This window comes from Chenopodium album, chromosome 2, assembly GCF_948465745.1.
Source record: "Chenopodium album chromosome 2, dcCheAlbu1.1, whole genome shotgun sequence".
Lineage (NCBI taxonomy): Eukaryota > Viridiplantae > Streptophyta > Magnoliopsida > Caryophyllales > Amaranthaceae > Chenopodium > Chenopodium album.
In genome coordinates, this window is record NC_137835.1 from 84,967,716 (window position 1) to 84,987,257 (window position 19,542).

The window sequence follows — 19,542 nt, forward strand, 5'->3', positions numbered from 1 at the left end:
CCAAATTAATAAACCCAAACATCGGCCCAATAAAACAACACTAGAGTTCCAGAACAATCCACGTGTTAAACTCATAAAATTTGCCTTTTTTTTAATTCTCCCGCCACTAACCCAAAATTTTTTTAAAAAAAAAACAAAAAAAAACCCCAAAGCTTCTCCAACACTACACTATTTTCTTCTTCTCTTCATTTTCTCTCTCCTCTTCTTCACTCTCTCTCCAAAATTCCGCCATTTTCAAACTCTCAGAAAAACTCTGTAAAAATGATGTACGGTTCATCTATCTTCTTCGGAATCCGCTTCTTCCTTGCTGGATTCACTCCTCAACAAATCCTCGAGGTTTATCAATTTTCTCTTTCTAACTATTTCAATTTTGCTTTAATTTTGTGTTTTTTTTGGAGATTAATTTGATTTTTGTTTTTCTGGAAACAGTATAAATCCAGGATTTTGAGTGAAGGAGGAGTAATTTATGATGATTATAGTCCTGATTGTACTCACGTCGTCGTCCACAATCTCGCCTTTGTATACTCTCTCTCCTTGATTTTTAATTTCATTTTTTTGCATTTTTTATTTGTTTATGTTTGTAATTGAGCATGGAATTTAGATTAATTATGATAAAATTAAGGAGAAATGAAGATGAAGCAAAGTGTAAATTTGCTTGATTGAAAAACTCTATTTTGATATCTGAGCAATTCAATTAAAGTATTCTCTCCGTTTCTAAATGTTGTTTGTGCTTAAGACATTTTTGTGAGATAATCGCCGTTAAAGTAGGAATACGAGTAAAATTTTTGGACGGAGGGAGTGGAATTTATAAAGATATTGATGTCAATTAAGGTAAAGGGACAAGGTGTAACTTTGAGGGTTTGAAATGTTTTTTTTTCAATAAAACACTTATACTCCGTATGATACTTAGGTTTACTAAAATTCGGTTTTTTTAACGACTGATTTTTACAATTGGACATGTACTGGTGTTTATCACCATTGTCTAAGCTTAGACAACACATGATTTTGTTGGGTTTAGTGACTTAGAAGTGTATAGTATGAGTTTATTGTTGGTACTGTGTAAAATGAAACAATATTAGACTGCTTTTTTTCGGCTTTTCTGCTAAATAATGTCAAGTTTCTAGATTTTACTGCATTTATTTCTGTAAAATAATAAGGTTTAATTAGCTTATGAGAGGGTGATTGTTAGTGTTACTCGTAATTGCTAATTGTGTGTGTGTGTGTGAACTGTGAAGTGTAATTGTTTCATTTTCCCATTCTATGTAGGATAATCTGTGTGTGTGATGTGTAATTGTTTCCCTTGCCTATTTTATGTAGGATGATCCTATTTGTGTTACTGCTAGAAGGGACAAGAAGACGCTTGTAACAATTATATGGCTTAAGGACAGTTTACGATATGGAGAACCGATTGGCATTGGTAATGTAAGTTTATTCCCTCTTTCATGTTCGCTCTCTTTTTCTGTTCCAAGTGACCCATAAGTTGCTCTCTACAGTATGAACAGGTTTAACACAATGCTGTGACCATGTGAATCACTACTTAGTACTTATCACTTAGCTTGCTATAATGCTATGATTTGATTATCTCCCGTGTCTTAATGGTTTTCTTTTTTTTTTTTTTGCTCTAGTTTTATGCATTTGATCTGTCTTTGACCTAGCTCTAACTTGCTCTTTAATTCACTCAATGTGCCTATTTTATCTTTTAAAGCCTCATTAAGTCGGCTTCATGTTTACTCACAGATCATGTATAGGCCACTGAAGGATCTGAATGGAATTCCTGGTGCTAACAAGCTTATCATCTGTTTGACTGGATACCAAGGGATGGATAGGGAAGACATGAAGGTATTTGTACATATCATTAAGTGTCCCTTGCTCCGTTGCTTTAGCTGTTCATTTTATGGTTACTTGTTTGTTATGTCATGGATGATCATAGATTGTAACCGTGTGGCTGTATGTAATATATTTCTTTGAAATTCTTCTTAGATGATGGTGCAATTAATGGGAGCACAGATTTCTAAACCATTAGTGGTCAGCACAGTTACTCATCTTATATGCTACAAGTTTGAAGGTTCGTAATTGCATTTTCAGTATCTTTTCCCTCCCTCTCGTGTTCTAGTCCATGGAGTCAATTCTAATGGATAAAGCTTGTACCTTCTATTATGCATGTTGTTATTTTGTAACTGAAGTTGTTTGTATCATGATGCTGATTCCTTCTTTTGAATTTAACTAGCAAGATGCTTGTTCATCAAATGTGATCTTCTGTTAAATGTATTAGCAGAATAAATTCTTCTGAAGAAAAATAGATCCCAATCATCCTAACTAGGAAATGTAAATACACCAAAAAGGAGAAGCAAACAATAGAATTAAAATGTCTTCAGTTCATCATTTCTTGTCTTTTTTATGAGCTACTTTATACTCTTGTGTGTAAAAACCTGTGCATCTTGAGAATTTTGTGTTCAATGCATGTGTGGAATGTACTTATGGTTTGCAATCCTCCCTGATTCGACCTGATATGAACTTGACCACAGAAACCTGAATTCAACTTGAACCAATGCCAAACAACATGATATATCATATATTGTACTAATATTATATTGCACTGTTTTTGATTTACTTAGCACAACCTAAATTGACTTGAAACCAAATCTTTGACCCAAATTGCCACTAGAATTTTGGTGTTCCCTTTAAAATTTTTAATATATTATGGAGTATTTTGCTGGTAGGATAGCACATAATGGTACTTCTGATTTTGAGGGTGCACGTCCATGATTGTTCAATTTTGAGCATTTGACAACTGAAATTGTTCCACATTCAAAAAGACATTACATTATTTAGCTATTATGTATAATTGTAAGCATCAGCTGCTTTGTTTCAGCTCATACCTGAATATAGAATGGAGTCAGTGTACAGTTTGAATCTTCTTTTCAGCTCTTGATTAGAAAGTTATTTAATCCTTTTGCTAATATACTCATTTCCGGAGTCTGCTTTGCTGAACAAGCTCAATATGACAAAATTATCTTCTCTCTTCACAGGGGAGAAGTATGAGCTGGCTAAGAAAATGAACGTTACAAAAGTTGTCAACCATCGGTGGTTGGTAGATTGGTATGTCTAATTCTTGTACTTCAGAGTTGGGTTAGAATTGTCCATAGATGCTGTATCTTAGTTTGCAAAATCATATTATTGTGGTAATAATTGTCAAATCTTTCTTATTTTGTAATATTTTCTTTGCTATGCAGCCTGGAGGCTTGGAAAATTCTTCCAGAGGAGCCTTATAGCAGTAGAAGGTAATCTATTCCCCAATTTTTGCTAAATGATGGTTTATATTGGATAACTTTAAGCTTTGAAGTGATGGTATTTACCTGTATGTTTTAGAAGTCAGTGCTCTGTTCTTTTATAAACTTGAATTGATTTTATTTGCTTGTTTGTTTCTCCTTTGGTTGCTTGTCTTATCATTCTCTTTAAATCATTAGTTTACTAACATTAGTTATCTCTCTCCTTCAGTGGCTATGAATTAGACATGGAAGCTGAGGCTAAAGATTCTGAAGACGAGGTTGAAGATATATCTGGAAGAAACAATGATGGGATTACTATAATGCAAAATGAAATGGGGAAAGCTCATAGTCATTTTGTGATTGCAAGAAATTTGCCAGATCCTTCTACACAACAAGGATTCTCTCATAACGATGGAAAATTGCTGCAATCTGATAACTCTGATTTTCTCAAGTCTGCAAGTGTTAATAAATTGGGTAAGCAGCCTGTACTGGACCGTAGAGCTCAGTCTTTGATGGAAGCTAAAGTTGATAATGTTGATGAACCAAGAGCTGTGTTTCCTCCGTCTGATCAGACTGGAAATGGCCATCCCTCAACTTCTGAAAATCCAAAGAATGCTGGTGATTTTGATGCTGAGAATTTTAATAGTCTAAAACACTCAAGGAAGACTCCACAGAAATCTGCTCTTCCGTTGCATGTTGAAGAGGGCTCGGGGAATACAATTGGATCATTAAAAGCTCCATTGAGCTCAAGAAAAACTCCAAGGTCTGGGGCTTCTTTGCAAACTGCAGTAAAGTCTGGCAAGTCGGGTGGGAGATCGAAAGATAAATCAACTAAAAAGATAATTGAAGACATGCCTACGTTTAATCTGGACATAGACAAGGCAGAAGTTGCTTCAGGTTTCCTTGGTGAACCAAGTTCCAAAAGACATGATGAATCTGATGCTGGCAAGCTTAATTCTTTGAAATCAAGAAAATCACCAGCAAAGTCTAGTCTCTCCTTGCAATCACAGGGAAAGTTGAGCAATCAAGATGGAAAATTGGAAATTCCTCTTGCTGAAAAGGTGATTGCTGATGTGTGCACCTCCAATATAGGGCCAGACCAAGGAAAAGCTACTTCCGAATTTAGAGCATCAAGTGCAGAGAAGGCTAATTTATTTGATGAGAACGGTCCGGGTGCTTTACTCCCACAAAAGAGGACTTCAGATGGTGCTTCTCACTCTACTCCCAAATCTCAGAAGTTAACTTCTTCAGCCAGTAAACGAGTTGATGCATCAGAACCTCATGAGAAAAGGAGTAGCGGTGCCCTTAATTCTGGCTGCCAAATAGGAGATGAATTCGCCACACCATCTGTAGGTAGGTCATCCCCTAATGTTTCATCTTCCAAACTCAAAGCAAAGACTGTTACTTCCTCTAGATCTTTGGCTTTCGAGATGCTGCAAGGCGGTGAACCTATGAACACAGATTCTCCAACTACCCCTTTTACCAATAGTGTTTCTACTTCACCAGTTGTTGGTAACAACAATGGGCAACCCCAGACTCTGCAGAAAGTCACTGATACGTCTCCTGGCACCAATGACTTGGAGGCTGAGAAGTCTGGTAATCTCGAGCTGAACTCTACTGATCAAAATGATATTCCAAAACCATCAAAGAAGAAAATGGTGGCTAGGAAGACTTTGGGTTCCAAATCTAAAGTATGTAGAAGAAGTGCTGATGTTCAGAGAAGTTCTGCCAGCAAAGACTCTTTTCGAGACGATGCAGCCATACACTCAGCTGGTCAGGAAAATAATAAGCCGCCTACAGCTTCACCTGCTGCTGATAAAGTTTTTGTGCCCCCTGCAGTAGAAGAGTCAAATGGTTTGGGTTCAAAGCCTCACCTGGGTACTGAAAGCAATAATTTTGCTACACTTTTAGATGATGAAACCGAAGCTCCACCAGAATTGAATGTGGATAATGAACCTTTGGCAGCTGAACAGTCGCTTTTAGTGAAATCAAAATCCGGAGAGGCATCTGGCATGCTGCTTCATCAAACAGATGGGCAGGGAATGCCTGTGGCTGAAACTGTTGATATGAAGAAAAACTTGATTTCGCAGAAGGGATTGGCCGTTAAAGCTAGGAAAAAGTCTCTGCTTGCTGCAAAGGAAGCTGCTAAAGATGCATATGAGGCTGAAGCCGGAAAACTGAAGGAACAAGTTGGTAGTGTTGCTGCAAAAAAAAGACGTGGTACTCTGTTGTTGAATAAGTCAAAGAGGCCTGTTGAAGCGGGGAAAGAAATTGAACCCATTTCTTATGATCGTGTTGAAGTAGGAAGAGAACATGAACTTGATTGTAATGATCAATATGAAAATAAGGGTGGTAAACAGTCAGGGAAGTTAGCTGTGAAGAGTAGGCGTGGAACTTTACTATCAAACAGGTCAAAGGGCCCTGTTGAAGTGAATAATGAAAATGACCTTGTTGTTGATTGTGACGATGGTCAAAATGGCAGTAAAAATTGCCCTGCAGATCTGGCTGCTCCTTCCAACATGACACTGGACAATGTGGAAATCAAAAAGAAAAATGACACTGGTGTTTGTACTGACCAAGGCACAAGCAAGGTTTCAAAGCGCTCTGGGAAGTTAAAAATGTCAAATGCCCCTGCCGAAGCAGAAATGGAAAATGAGCCGGTCCTTGATGGTGGACAATACTCTGGGAAGCAGGTTGGTGCACCTGGTATCTTAGATAGTTCTGTGGAGGTTGACAAAGAAAACGAACCTATCCTCGCTACTAATTTAGATACTAGTAAGGGTGTAAAACGTGCTGGTAAATTAGCAGGGAAGAAGAAGGGTGGTACTCTATTGTTAAACAAGTATGAGGGGCAAGTCAATGAGGAGAATAAGAATAAGCCAGATCTTGATGATGAAGAAGTTACAAATAAAGGTGGAATATTCACTGAAAAGCTGACCAGTAAGTCCAATTCTACAGTCAATGAGAGTGATGCAATTAAGGGTGGGAAACGTGCTGGTAAATTAGTTGGGAAAAAGAGGCGTGGCACCTTAGTTATAAACAAATCTGAGGTGCAAGTCAATGAGGGGAACAAAAATAAATTTGTTCTTGATGATGAAGTTGATACAAGTAATGGAACTGAGAAGCTCACCAGTAAGCCCAATTTGACAGTCAATGAGAGTGATGCAGCTAGCAAGGATGGAAAACGTGCTGGTAAATTACCTGGGAAAAAGAGGCGTGGCACACTAGTATTAAACAAATCAGAGGTGCAAGTCAATGAGGAGAGCAGAAATAAGTCAGTTCTTGATGGTGATGAAGATGCAAGTAATGGAAAGGAGGAGGTGACCAGTAAGTCCAATATGCTAGTCAATGAGAGTGATACAGCTATTTCAAATCCTTTGAACATTGAGTTGAAAAAGGTTCAAAAACAAGCAGCATGTTTCATACTTAGTGGACATAGACTACAGAGAAAAGAGTTCCAACAACTCATCAAGCGTCTCAGAGGAAAAGTATGCCGAGATTCTCATCAATGGTCATATCAGGCTTCACATTTTGTTGTTCCAGAACCAATCCGTAGAACAGAAAAGTTCTTTGCTGCTGCAGCATCTGGGAGGTGAATTTCAAATATTCTGTTTTTTCCCCTATTTTTTGTACTACGTAATTTATTTTCAAGATTGTTAATAGCTATAAGCCTTTTTTAGCTTGTTAATTTCTGTCGTGATTTGTCTCAAATACAGTTGGATTTTGAAGACTGATTACTTGATTGCGAGCAGTCAAGCCGGAAAGTTCTTGCCTGAGGAACCTTATGAGTGGCACAAGAGTGCCCTCAGTGAAGATGGTGCTATTAGTTTCGAGGCTCCAAGAAAGTGGCGCCTTCTAAGAGAGAAGACTGGTCATGGTGCTTTCTATGGCATGCGAATTGTGATATACGGAGAATGCATCGCTCCACCTTTGGTATCTTTCTTCATCCTTTCTTCGTCATTGTCTTTCTAGAATTCTTGATTTAGTTCTTCCTTTCTCCCAAAGCTAACTTTGGACCCACAGATAGCTGTACTCTTTAGGCAATGTTAACTAAGTTACTATTTTAGGAATTTGGGACAGTGAGAGGAGAGTTACTAATGACTTTTTGTTCAGTTGCTTGATATTGCTTTCATGCTGTTAATGTATCAACAGGATACCTTAAAGCGAGTAATAAAGGCTGGAGATGGGACTATCCTAGCTACTTCTCCACCTTACACCCGTATTCTTGAATCAGGCGTGGATTTTGCCATTGTTAGTCCTGGGATGCCCCGTGTTGATATATGGGTACAAGAGTTTCTCAAACACCAAATTCCTTGTGTTTTGGCTGATTACTTGGTGGAGTATGTTTGCAAGCCTGGATACACTCTAGATAGGCATGTTCAATATAACACCCACGAGTGGGCTGCTAAGTCATTTTCAAAGCTCTTGAGCCTGTCAGAAGAGGTTGTAGCCGATAATATTACACCACCAGATGATCAGGTTGATGACCTCGCATGTCAAGTTTGTGGCTCAACTGATAGAGGGGAAGTCATGTTAGTTTGTGGTGATGAGAGCGGTTCCACTGGCTGTGGAATCGGAACTCACATTGATTGTTGTGATCCTCCTCTCGAGAGTATCCCTGAAGAAGACTGGTTTTGTCCCAAATGTACTGAATAACTTCGTAAATGTTATTTGAAGCTGCCATACGCAAATTATTCTGCGTATCACAGCTGAAATCTCGCCCATTTCACCTTCATGTACATCTCCTTAGTATTGTAAATTTTTGTAGGAAGATGTTATAGGAACTAAGAGTCATGTAATCAATGTCTCAAAGCATAATCTAAGTTAAAAGTTATGTGTAGTACAAATGTACAATTATCATTGTGCTTTTGTATTTTATCTAGACTAAATTTTTCATAAGAAGCTTGTGTTAATAATTATGTTTTACTTTATATTATTTGCATGATGAATCTTGAGATAAGAGAAAGCGTTATATTTTGGTGCATATGTTTTTTTGGCTGCTTTATTAAAGAGTTTGATGTATAAATAATTTTACCAAGTAAAAATCTCTGATTTATGTTCCTTAGATTCCTTGAATTATAAACAGTTAAATGGGCCCATCTTTTAGCATATTAAAAGGCTGTGCATTTTGGTTATGTCTGGGCCAATCATTTAGATTACAAGCTTTTTACAGATCTGGGTTGCCAACCCAATCACGGCCTTTTTATGCCTTCAAGGTCCAAAAGTAACTTCGGCTTTTACGATGTTTCATGTTTGTATAAAGTTGCATTGGTTTCATCTTAAGAAGATATGAAAATTTAATTTTTGTAACATAAATTTTTTTGATAGCTTTTTTTAATAATATGCAAGTATATTGTTTCAAAAAAAATAAAAATAAAAATAATATGTAAGTATATCTATAATTGGAGCTTTAGATGTTATTTCTTTGATTATATTTTAATTTTGTCGATTTCTGCTTATCTGCTCTTTTGGTAGAAATCTTACTACACTAGAGAGCGATTGAGCAAAAAAATGAGTGAGGTTGTAATGTCTTTATAGAACAAACACTTGAAATATGCAAGTATGGTTTCATATAGGCATTAGTTAAAGTCTTAAAGATGAAGATTCGTCCGTATTGTTTAGTGTTTACTTACTTTCCTTTGGCCCATCTTCTCCCCATCAAATACATCGATCCTACTAGAATTTGAACTTGAAACTAGGAGATTAATTAAACTTGACTTCATGTCAATCTTCTCATGTCAAGACACATAATCAATCTACTTCTATAAAATTCGACTTTCATATATAATACTTTGTATTTGAAACAAGAGTCAAGTGAAGTTCGTTCTATTAATTTCGAAATTTGGACTAGGAAAGAATGGACCTAAGGTCCCAAAACTTAAACACCCATAACTTTCACTATCTCATAAACCACTCCAAATAATATAAGAATCTAAGGACTTCAAATCAACAAAACAAAACAAAAGAGTAAGAATCATAAATCATAAAAAAACAAGCCAACCCAAACTAAACCATAAAACGTCAAGAAAATGAATGTCAGTAAGTCTGAAAACTCCAACCTTTTTTCAACCAATCATACTTCTCATTAACCATCCCTATGCCCAGATGTTAGTTTTTCTGACTTTGAAAATGCGTGAAGAAAATTTCCAAAATTAATAAATTTCTTTTACAAAAATAATTTTTTTTTATAAATTTATTTTAATTAAAAATAAAATAAAAAATGAAGAAGAGCACATGAATGATTCCATCACATGGTATTGACTGACATCATCATATTTCATATCTGGCCACCATCTTTCCTCTTTCCGATGTTCCCAACATTCAAACATCACGTGCTTACCGCCCTCCTCCCATTCTTATTTTTTTTTTTTCACCATTTTTTTTTTCTTCTGATATTAATTTTTTCAGAAGTATATTAGTACTACTACTTAGAGACAAAAATTCAGTTTCCAATTTTATCTTTATACTGTAATTCATACTACTATATATATCCAATAATATAAATGTAGTGATGTAGTAGCTTACAAAATCTTGATGTGTGTGACATAGGTTAGTGCAAAGAATCTATGATGATATTGTATTTTCACCCCTTCATCAATGAAATGAGGTACACAAATTGTACCTCTTTTTATGAAATTTAATATAAATGGTGATCTTGAAATGAGTTTGAGTTTAAATGATTAATTTAACAATGCTTTTTTAATGTAGCTAGCTAGTATACCAGTGTTACTGTATGATCATACGTGGATTATTATGATGCAACTAAATTTGAAGTTTTTCTAATTTTATTATATAGTGATTAAATTCTTTGATATCGCATATACAATAAGTTATATATATGGTGAGAACGTTATGTACAAGTACATGATTTTCTTGTTCCTTTTTAACTCCTAGGATAGCTATACAACGTATACACTTGTAGTTGTTGCCTAATATCAACCCTTAGAGTAACTTTAAAAGGTCCGTCTTATTGCCTATTGGTATTATAATCTGTCATGCACTAGAATTATTTTTCCAAAGTAAGAGAATAAAACCCTACGTAGTTAAAAATTTCGCATAGGTATCATCTGTCGTGAATTAGTAAGCAAGACCCTTAAAAGCAGAAGAATGTATTGGATAAGGGAATCCCTATCTCCTAAAGAGCTACCTTGTGGAATTGAAATACTTTATTATGTCGAACTTTTATTTGTCTTATAATAATGGAGACTTTGTATTTCATTTATACTACGTGTGCCAACTAACAGGTTACAAAAATTACAAGACAATGAGCAACGAATGTTGTTGATTGCTATCAAAACTTGGTAGTTTGGGATACAATGACTTCGAAAATTAATGATTTAATTAATGAAATACAATGCAAATTGGTACAATATAACCATGCAAATTGACATAAACAAAGAAATTAATATATTTTTCTTATAATAGTAGCTCTTAATTGTTGTCCACTAATTGTTCTTGCTTATCTTAAGGAATATTGAAGAATAATTAGACCGTTTATACTAGTTGAAGTAATCAAATATCTCATTGATAAAACCATAAAGATCATCTCATATCATTTTTTAAGATAAAATATTACTTTGAGTTTATTAATATAAGTTAGAATAATTATATTCTTGAAATATTCCAACTTCCAACTCAATATACTGTACCATATCCTCATATTTAACTCCCTATTTGACTATTAATATTTATAAAATATTAGGGCATTACATTTATTCTCATTGCAAAGTTGAAACTCTAAACTTGACTATAAGTGTACATTTTATTTATTTTGTGTGGCTTAAAGTTTGAGAGAATGCTACAAAGCCCTCTGACTAATAATTTTTTAATATTATATATGTAAATAAAAATATTTTAGATGAGATTTAATGTATAAAATAATTATTTTAAAAATTAAACCTCTGCAAGGGGCAAACCTTCCTTTACTTTCACCACAAGATAAAACAAGGAAATAATGACTTTAAAAACAAATTTAAATACTAGGGGGGGGGGGGGGAACTTACTTTTTTTTTTTTTTTTTTTTTTTTTTTTTTTTTTTTTTTTTTTATGATATGTGACAAAATATTGTTCAATGACCTATGAGAACACAATACTAGAAGACAGAGTATGGTCAGAACAACAATTGGGGATTTCTATAAGATATATAACTTGCTATGGTTCATACTTTAATGCACTTCAAATACTTGTACAAGCTAGTATATTTTTTTTTTATCATACATTATAACATAGGTCCAAAAATAAAATAATACACCTACTATTAGCTATTGGAGAGACTATGTAAGATGAGAAACCTAAAGTATTATTTTTTTGTGAGGATTTTCCACTTTTTCTCCACCATTAGCCTTGAATTCCTAGCTAAACCATTTGCTAATTCAACAACATTCATGACCCATGTGGAGCCAATTTAAAAAGGTAGATCTAGCCTCAACCTTGGGAACAATATATCCTTAATTAATTTAATTAGTGCATGAGATATGATATGATGTCACGATTTTACTAATTTTAACCATGTTTGAGCTCTTAAATGCTCGTTATGGGGAGATGCTCCACATTGCAAGATCTAATCGACGATCGTAGTTTTATGAAGGAAAATTCTATTTGATTCAATATCTTATGTATTTGTTAACATCGAATCTCTATTGTAGATGTCGTATGACTTTTAATTAATGAAATATTTTTGCTATTAAAAAAAAATGCTCGTTATAGGTGAATCTTAGATAACTAGATAAGGTTGATATCAATCTTATAGTTATACTTGTATCTAATACTAGAAGAATTAGGACATATATATATATAACAAAATTATTCAAAATATTGCATATACTATATAATTAACAATGTATAATTGAGATTTTTTTTTTTCCTCTACCTTTTTCCTTTTATCTTTATTTTGTCAAATGCGGATAAAATCTCTAAAGAAAACATTTATTGCAAAACCAACACATGGTTCATATACTTTGAGAAAGAAAGAAAATAAAAGTAATATCTTGACTTGTGATAGGGGTTACCTTAGTTGTAAAAAGAGCAAGTGCAAATTAAAGTTTAAATCACTTGTAAGGAAAGAAAACTTCCTAAACTTGAGGGAAAAAAAGAGTAATCAAACTTTAATTAATATGGAAGTGATAAACAATGGTTTTGTTTTTTTAAAAAATTGTTATTATATGTTGATACATTGGATTTGGGGTGTGTTGAAGGATGTGCATATCATTAAAATGTTGCCTTTAATATCTTCAAGTTAATCGGACCATTTTTTTATTTTTTTTTTGGAGGGTATCTAAAGTTTTATTTATTTGTTTGTTTGTTTATTTATATTTTCAGGAGGTCTAAAAAGATTGGCAGCCTTTCCTTTCAAGCACCCTTTTGCTAGCTAGCTAGTTTTCCTTCAATTAAAAGTAGACTGTTCATGCTCAACTAAACATACCTATGAATTGAAATGCTCCTATTTAGATAAAAAATGGCCAAAACATAAGTTCTATACAAGTATATGATTTCATTTTAGATTATCTAATTTCATTTTCATGTAGCTATTTCTACTTTTAACATATGTGTATGAATTTAGGGATTTCTTTTACATTCATATATTGCATCGTACACACATTAAAATGAATCGAACTATCATAATCAATGCAGATTATTTTTAGACACTATAAATTAGTGCTCGTATACAAATCATTTTTTGTAATATCACTGGTTTTCAGTTTGTTTATGATTTTGAGATTTGAAAATAATATTAATTATCAGATTAATTCCTTAGTTGTTTAAGCATATATGTATACAACTTGATTGTAAATTTATATAGTTGAAAATTTAAATATAGTTGAAAATTTGTAAGCCTCATTAATAAAATCTAAAAAGTACATAATATACTCTAGATTTTGGATATTTTTCATGAGATGGGGCATTATTTATCAAGTCACTCAAAACTTGTGAGAATCTAGCTTGGACCACCCACAAAAACCATAATGATCAAAAACTACTAACTCCCCATCTCGATCATACTCATACTCTCTTGAATTTTGCAAAATAATATTACTAGCACTTACTATCTCCAGCTACTTCATGCATTGAGTTTCACTATAAATTCATAAAATTTAAAATCAAAATAAGTTAATACTTTGAATAAAATTTAAATTAAAAAAAAAAAAAAAAAAAAAAAAAAAAAAAAAAAAGGAATCCAATGAAAGGGTGAATAATAAGAGCAAAATGGTCCAAATGAGGTTGCACAGTTAACAAAGTGCACACTCAATTTGATAACTACAACCTTAGCCTTATTGGGTTCCCATATTATCCTGTACATACAACACCTGTGACTTCTATCCATTGCACATTATTTTGGATCATCTTTTTTTTCAATATCAATCTTCCAATCCTCTAGGAGTAATTTACGATTATGATGTATCTATATTCTTATTAAAAAAATAAAAAAAAATAAAAAAATTGGTGAAGAGTAGGATTATTTCATATACAAGTATCTTAATGATTATTTTACGCTAAATTTATATAAATTTGCTATTCTGTTATAGTATTCCGTATTTTTTAACGATGTGTGACATATATTCCCATTCACATAAAAAGTGATGAATTCCTTTTGATTTACAAGCTTATAGCTTAAAGTACTTATGTTGGAGTATTATACCAAGTAACTTACAATTGGACATTTTGCTCATAACTCTTTATATTTTTGTTTAATATACAGAGTACGTATGTTTTAATACACTATCTTGAATATTGAAATACTTCGTATTATAGTTTATGTACAATATTGCTCGAGGCTCGCTGTACATACTACATAGCAATAGTCTATACATGTAAGTCATCGCCTTGTTGGAAGATTATCATGCATGTTAGTCTCATCGGGTTGTCAAATTACTTATATATACATACATTATGACATAATCCATACGGAGTATCAGTTACTCCGTATAAAATTGTATTTATAAGTAATTTGGGATCAGAAATCGGAATATATATAATCAAATTAATAAAAAGAAAAAGGAAGCAAATAATTAAATTAAAAGAAAGTATCACACTCAAGAATTGAGGGTGTGCAAATCCCACAGCTCAAATGAGCTGCAATTATAAAAGTGATTAGACCCATCCTTTGTTGCTATCAGGCCAGCCAAACCTACTTCAATTCCACCACCTTTCTTTTTCAGGAAAGGTATCAAATATAGTGACCTTCTCTACCATTTTACCAATTATTTTACACAACTATTTTTAGTTTACACAACTATACTATAAATATATATATTAAGCTCCTAAACCAAAAAAATTCAGAATATTAATTATTTATCAAAAATATTTCCAACCTTAGTTAACCGCCAATTTTCAAATTCTTACAAAAAATCTAGTAGCAATAAAAGTTCTTAGAAGAAGAATCCAAAGCTGCCCTATTACTATTAGTTTCCACCCAAAAATTAAAAATAAATAAATAAATAAATGGCTGAATTAAATGAAATCTAGTGGATTGACAGGACTTTTGGTCAGAAATTCATGAGCAAAGTTTTGGTAATTTTTTTGTTTATTTTTTTGGGTGTAGGTAAAATTGAGAACATTAATTAATAAAAATAGGTACAACAAGAAGAAATGTCATGAATGACAAAGAAAAAAAAAAGGGGGGGTTTTCATAAATCATGTCATCTTCTTTTCCCAACTAAAATCACCGTACCAAACCCCCTTTTTACCAAATTTCATTAAATTTCCCCATGTTTTTTGGGCACATGAATTGTTTTTATTATATGGTCAATGAAAACCGATTTTAGCACAATTCAGTTGTGCATTAATTGTGTCTTAAGTGTATGTAATTAAACCCATTAACTAATTCAACCTCATTTTGAATGTCACCCGTTGTAATTCGAAATAATTCAAATACGCGTACAAAAAAAAAAAAAAAAAAGTTCATCAATTTCGTACTCATAGTTGATAATGTAAAATAAAATTATAACCCTACACGAGTCAATGGCGAAAATGAGGCATAAATGTAAAATTGAAGTAAAAAAATATTGAAAGCTCGAAATTATGAAAAAATGTACTAGTAATATAGTTTGATTCAATGATAATAGTACTACTAAATTGCACATAAATTGAATTTTAAGCATAAAAAGTCTGTACATCTAAAAGATTCAAGTAGCAAAATTTTCTGGCACCCCATTTAATCCTTCTTTTTTCTTCATTTTTTTTTTTCACCTTCACATTCCCTTTTTTTTTTTTCCTCTGTACATGGAATTTTAACCCCAAAATTAATCACATTCCCCCTGCCATTATCTTAATTTAACAAGTACCCCCAAAATTTATTTTCCTTTCTTCCAATTTCACCCCCCTCGATTTCGAAAACTCGAAAATTACCCCCCAACAATATCAATTTTTTTCACCCTCTAAACTTTGGTAATTACACTAGCAAGTAGTAAACCTTCCTTAGCAACTCAATGCCTCATACTTGAGTGTAATAGGGCGGTTAAAACCAACTTGAGAGAGCAAACTCCCAACAGTTGCTAAGTCCCTACAAAACACTCCTTGGTAAGCAAATGACCCTACTTTGCCACCACAACTCGGGTCGTGCCTGTCATCGGGTTGATCCACATCAACCTCTGGCTCGTACTCGTACCCGGCCCCAAGGCCAATCTCAGGCCCATCATCTACCGGCATTTGTTTCCGTGCCTCGATAGCTTGCTGGGCCTGAGCTTGGGCTTGAGCCTGTTGTAGGGCCAATGCTGTTTTCTTCCTTTCGGCCTCCGTTGCCTCCTCCTCGACAATTGTAGACAGCACATTCGAGTACGCCTTTTGGACAAGTCGGAAAAGCAACACCGCAGACATCCTTGCCCGGTCCTTGACCGAGTCGAAATCCCTTTCATCCGCTAGCTCGCACCGGTCTAAAAAACTCATCGATTTCTCCGGTTTATGCCTTAAAACCAAAAGTAAATGAGCCCGGTCCAATTCCGACCTCGAACAACCTCTCCTTAAACCAATTAACTTAAAATAGTCCACATTACCAGTCTCCCCCATTGCAATTCTTTGCTTTAATTGCTGAATTTTCGAGCCCAAAGCACAAAGCCGGCCCGGAATCTCTCTATATGGAACCGCCCTCGGCTTCCAAACCGGACCGGGTGGTTTCCGGTCCCTTAAAATAGAATTATAGATCAATTTCACATGCTCAAGATCATGAACTGAGTCTGTAATACACCCAATGAACTCAAACAAACCCGCTCGAGCGTGAAGTGCCACGGTCGAGGTTGGGTCCAATGCAAGGGTACGATTCAGGTCAGCTATACTCTCAGCTGTCCGACCGGCAGCCTTATAGGCAGACGACCGGTGAAGGTAACATTCCGCAAGAAACGCTTGAGGGGCCGGGCGACGGCCCTCTAGAATCTTCGAGAAGTGTCTGATGGACTCGGTGAAGAGACCAGCGTCTAAAGCCGCAAGCGCGGCTGCACGACGCCGGAGGAGAAGCTTAATGTGGGCAATGAGGTGGGATATTGACTCAGTCTCTGTAAGAGGCTGATGTTGAGTTGAAGACTCTGAAATTGAGTCAGAGGTGGTGGAAATGGTGAATGCAAAGCTGTCATCGGACCAGCAAATGCTCTCGCGTCGGAACGCAGCCGAGGCGAGGCGCTTGCCGTGTTGGAGGAGGACCAAGGCGTCCTCCATTAGCCCAAGGTGGCAACATGCTTGACCAAGAACTGAGTACCTGAAAATGATCACCAACAGAACAAAATTAAGTCAAATTGTTCCAACTTAGAATAAATTGACCAAAATTACACAAGAAAATCAATAAAAATTGACAAAAATTAACAAGACCAATTTGTATTGTTTTGACTTGCAATAAATTTTTTTGTCTTGAATTTACTTTTACTCATTATAAATTTTAATTGTTTGACTAAAATTCCAAAATAAATTCAACCCCAACAATTATTAGTACCGGTTTGACATAAAACAAACTTCTATTACCAATTTATTAGTGATAATAATTAATACCAATACAACTGTCCTAAGGTAGGAAACACATTCAATGAATAAGGGATCATAAGCAATAGTGAGTCAACTCGGACCAACTCGACAAATTTACCAAAATACCCCTGCTTATCAAAATCACTCTAAAAAAAGGAATAATCTTTCTTTTCATTTAGTACCTCAAATTGCCCATTTCATTACATTTTAGGAAAATGAGTAAAATTTGCCCAATAATCAAGAAAAACTGAGTCAACTCGGACTAACTCCATTAAACTCCAAACTAACCCATGTGAAAGAAAGAAAAAAGTGGGTTTGTTGGTTTAGGGGATCGAAGAGCATGAAAAACAGAGTGGCGGTGGAGGGCATAATGCTACTAATCCTAGCGTAATGCACAAGATCATGTTTCCTTTCGATTTATGAGAAAAATTAATTATTATTTTAACCCAAATTAACCAAAGTTTTGAACTTTGAACTAATTAATTAATGGGTTTTATTGCTTAAAACCCAAAATAATGAATTAAAGTTATGAACTTTGACTTAATTAGACGATTATAATGAACATTAGTAAGAATTAATTAATGGGTTTATGAAAAAATTACCTCCATTGCCCTTCTTTATCACAGTTCTTATAAAAACCAGAGAGAACCTTCTTCTTAAGATCAGAAACAGAGAAACATTTGAATGAAGTTGGGTAATCACAACCTGAAGATGATAAATTAGACTCTGACTTAGATGATCCCAACAATTTGACTCGTTCTCTCGACAAAGTCTGAGAAGACGAGTTCGAGTTATCCGAGGATGAACCGGAAGAATCATCGGAGTAAACACTGATTTTGTAACTTGGAATGTAGTCTTGTAACATGTCTGCTACTTCCTTGTTTCGTCTTAGGTAAAGAAGACATCGGGCTTTAAGTTCGAGTGCTTGTTCAAATTTTGGAGATAGAGAAAGGGCTGATTCGAGTAGACTCAAAGCTGAGTTTATCTCGTTTTGATCCCGAGTTGAGATCATTGTTCGAGCTTCTCGTACATATTTGTCTACAACCTGAAATAATGTGAATCAATTAAATGTTATAACCCCATTTAATTTTGACATTAAAGTTTTGATTTTTATTGACTAAAACTGATTAAAATCAAGGTGATTGGAGATCAAATGTGTGTGAATGCATTAAAAAGTTTCAATCTTTTAATAATACCCATTTGAATTAAAAGAAATTTAGAGTCACCCATTTGATTGAAATGAGTTTCAAGATAAATTAGAGATCAAATTAGAGATAAAGTTTAATCTTTGACTTATTGATATGGGAAATTTTGGATTTTGATTTATACCCATTATGATTTAGGCAAAATTAGCATTACCCAAGAAGAAAAAATTGAAAAAAATGAAATGAAATTAAAGATTGAATGAAAAAAATACCTTTTTGGTGCTAAGCCACCAATGCTTCTTATCTGTAGAAGGAAGATGAGAAGGAGAAGATGAAGAAGTAGAAGACATGGTTGTAAATGGTTGATCCACCATTTTAGTTTTTTTTTTTTTTTTAATTTATTTTTTTCTAAAAAAATAAATAAAACTTCTTACTTTCTCTCTCTAACTCTGTGAATTGTTCTCACTCTGTTTCTCTCTCTAAAAAGAGCTCATTTCCCTCAAGGAGGAGAATGGGAGAAGAGGGGAGAGGGATTATATATGAGAGAGAAAAGATATGAGGGTGGGATTTGAAATGGATAGATTTTCATTTTTTTTTTTTAAAAGTAAAAAAAAAATTAAATGAAAAATGAAAATAATTTTCTCTCTCTAGAAAAAAACACACACTCCCTTAATAATTAGACATAAAAACTTGCCAGCTTTGACTCTCAGAAGAGAAAGCTTTGATCCTTCAATTTCATCGCTGGCACCCTCAGATTCTCTCTCTACTTTCTCTCACTAGACTTTCTGCTTTCTCTCTCTAGGCTAAGCTAAGTCATTTTTTTTTATTTAATTTTGATTAATTTTAATGAAATTAAATAAATTTAAAAAGATGGTGATGGCTTATGTGTGGTGTAATTGTAAGCAAGCAGGAGTAGTAAATTTGTCTGACAATTTGAAGTCATTTTTACTACCTTTATTTTAAAAAAATTAATAGTTCTACGTACTACTTTTATTTTGCCCATTTAATTACTAGTACTCGTATTATTCAATTTTTTTGACGCCATATTAGTTTGATTTGAATCTTTAATTTAAGATACATAGTAAATCAATTTTAGCTTTAGTGCTTGTTTAGTTGGAAAATATTTCCCTTGTAAATAGAAAGTTCTTGGCAATATCTAAAATATGTTGTGTTTTGTTAGAAAT

General features: G+C 34.0%; 2 protein-coding genes across 2 annotated transcripts; one reads left to right on the forward strand and one right to left on the reverse strand.

Moving 5' to 3' along the window:
- Positions 1–164: 164 nt before the first annotated feature.
- Positions 165–8,185, forward strand: LOC145591570 (BRCT domain-containing protein At4g02110-like). Its single transcript, XM_081648072.1, has 10 exons — positions 165–336; positions 430–519; positions 1,318–1,422; positions 1,738–1,839; positions 1,981–2,065; positions 3,030–3,099; positions 3,234–3,281; positions 3,499–6,861; positions 6,986–7,202; positions 7,422–8,185. The coding sequence occupies exons 1-10, from the start codon at positions 262–264 to the stop codon at positions 7,923–7,925; spliced, it is 4,659 nt and encodes a 1,552-aa protein (XP_081504198.1). The 5' UTR covers positions 165–261; the 3' UTR covers positions 7,926–8,185.
- Positions 8,186–15,298: 7,113 nt separating this feature from the next.
- LOC145604801 (uncharacterized) lies at positions 15,299–18,871 on the reverse strand. Its single transcript, XM_081660760.1, has 3 exons — positions 18,631–18,871; positions 17,816–18,258; positions 15,299–16,953 (listed from the first exon to the last, which is right to left on the reverse strand). Exons 1-3 carry the CDS (start codon positions 18,730–18,732, stop codon positions 15,684–15,686), a joined length of 1,815 nt encoding a protein of 604 aa, XP_081516886.1. The 5' UTR covers positions 18,733–18,871; the 3' UTR covers positions 15,299–15,683.
- Between the last annotated feature and the right edge of the window lie 671 nt (positions 18,872–19,542).

What these genes read in the sequence shown, in the direction of transcription:
- LOC145591570 (XM_081648072.1), top strand. Translation starts at nt 262, where the DNA reads ATGATGTACGGTTCATCTATCTTCTTCGGAATCCGCTTCTTCCTTGCT. An exon ending in AACCGATTGGCATTGGTAAT is followed by an intron (nt 1,423 to 1,737) that starts GTAAGTTTATTC and finishes GTTTACTCACAG; the next exon opens with ATCATGTATAGGCCACTGAA. An exon ending in GAGCCTTATAGCAGTAGAAG is followed by an intron (nt 3,282 to 3,498) that starts GTAATCTATTCC and finishes TCTCTCCTTCAG; the next exon opens with TGGCTATGAATTAGACATGG.
- LOC145604801 (XM_081660760.1), bottom strand. Translation starts at nt 18,732, where the DNA reads ATGGTGGATCAACCATTTACAACCATGTCTTCTACTTCTTCATCTTCT. An exon ending in GGTGGCTTAGCACCAAAAAG is followed by an intron (nt 18,259 to 18,630) that starts GTATTTTTTTCA and finishes ACATTATTTCAG; the next exon opens with GTTGTAGACAAATATGTACG. An exon ending in GATAAAGAAGGGCAATGGAG is followed by an intron (nt 16,954 to 17,815) that starts GTAATTTTTTCA and finishes GATCATTTTCAG; the next exon opens with GTACTCAGTTCTTGGTCAAG.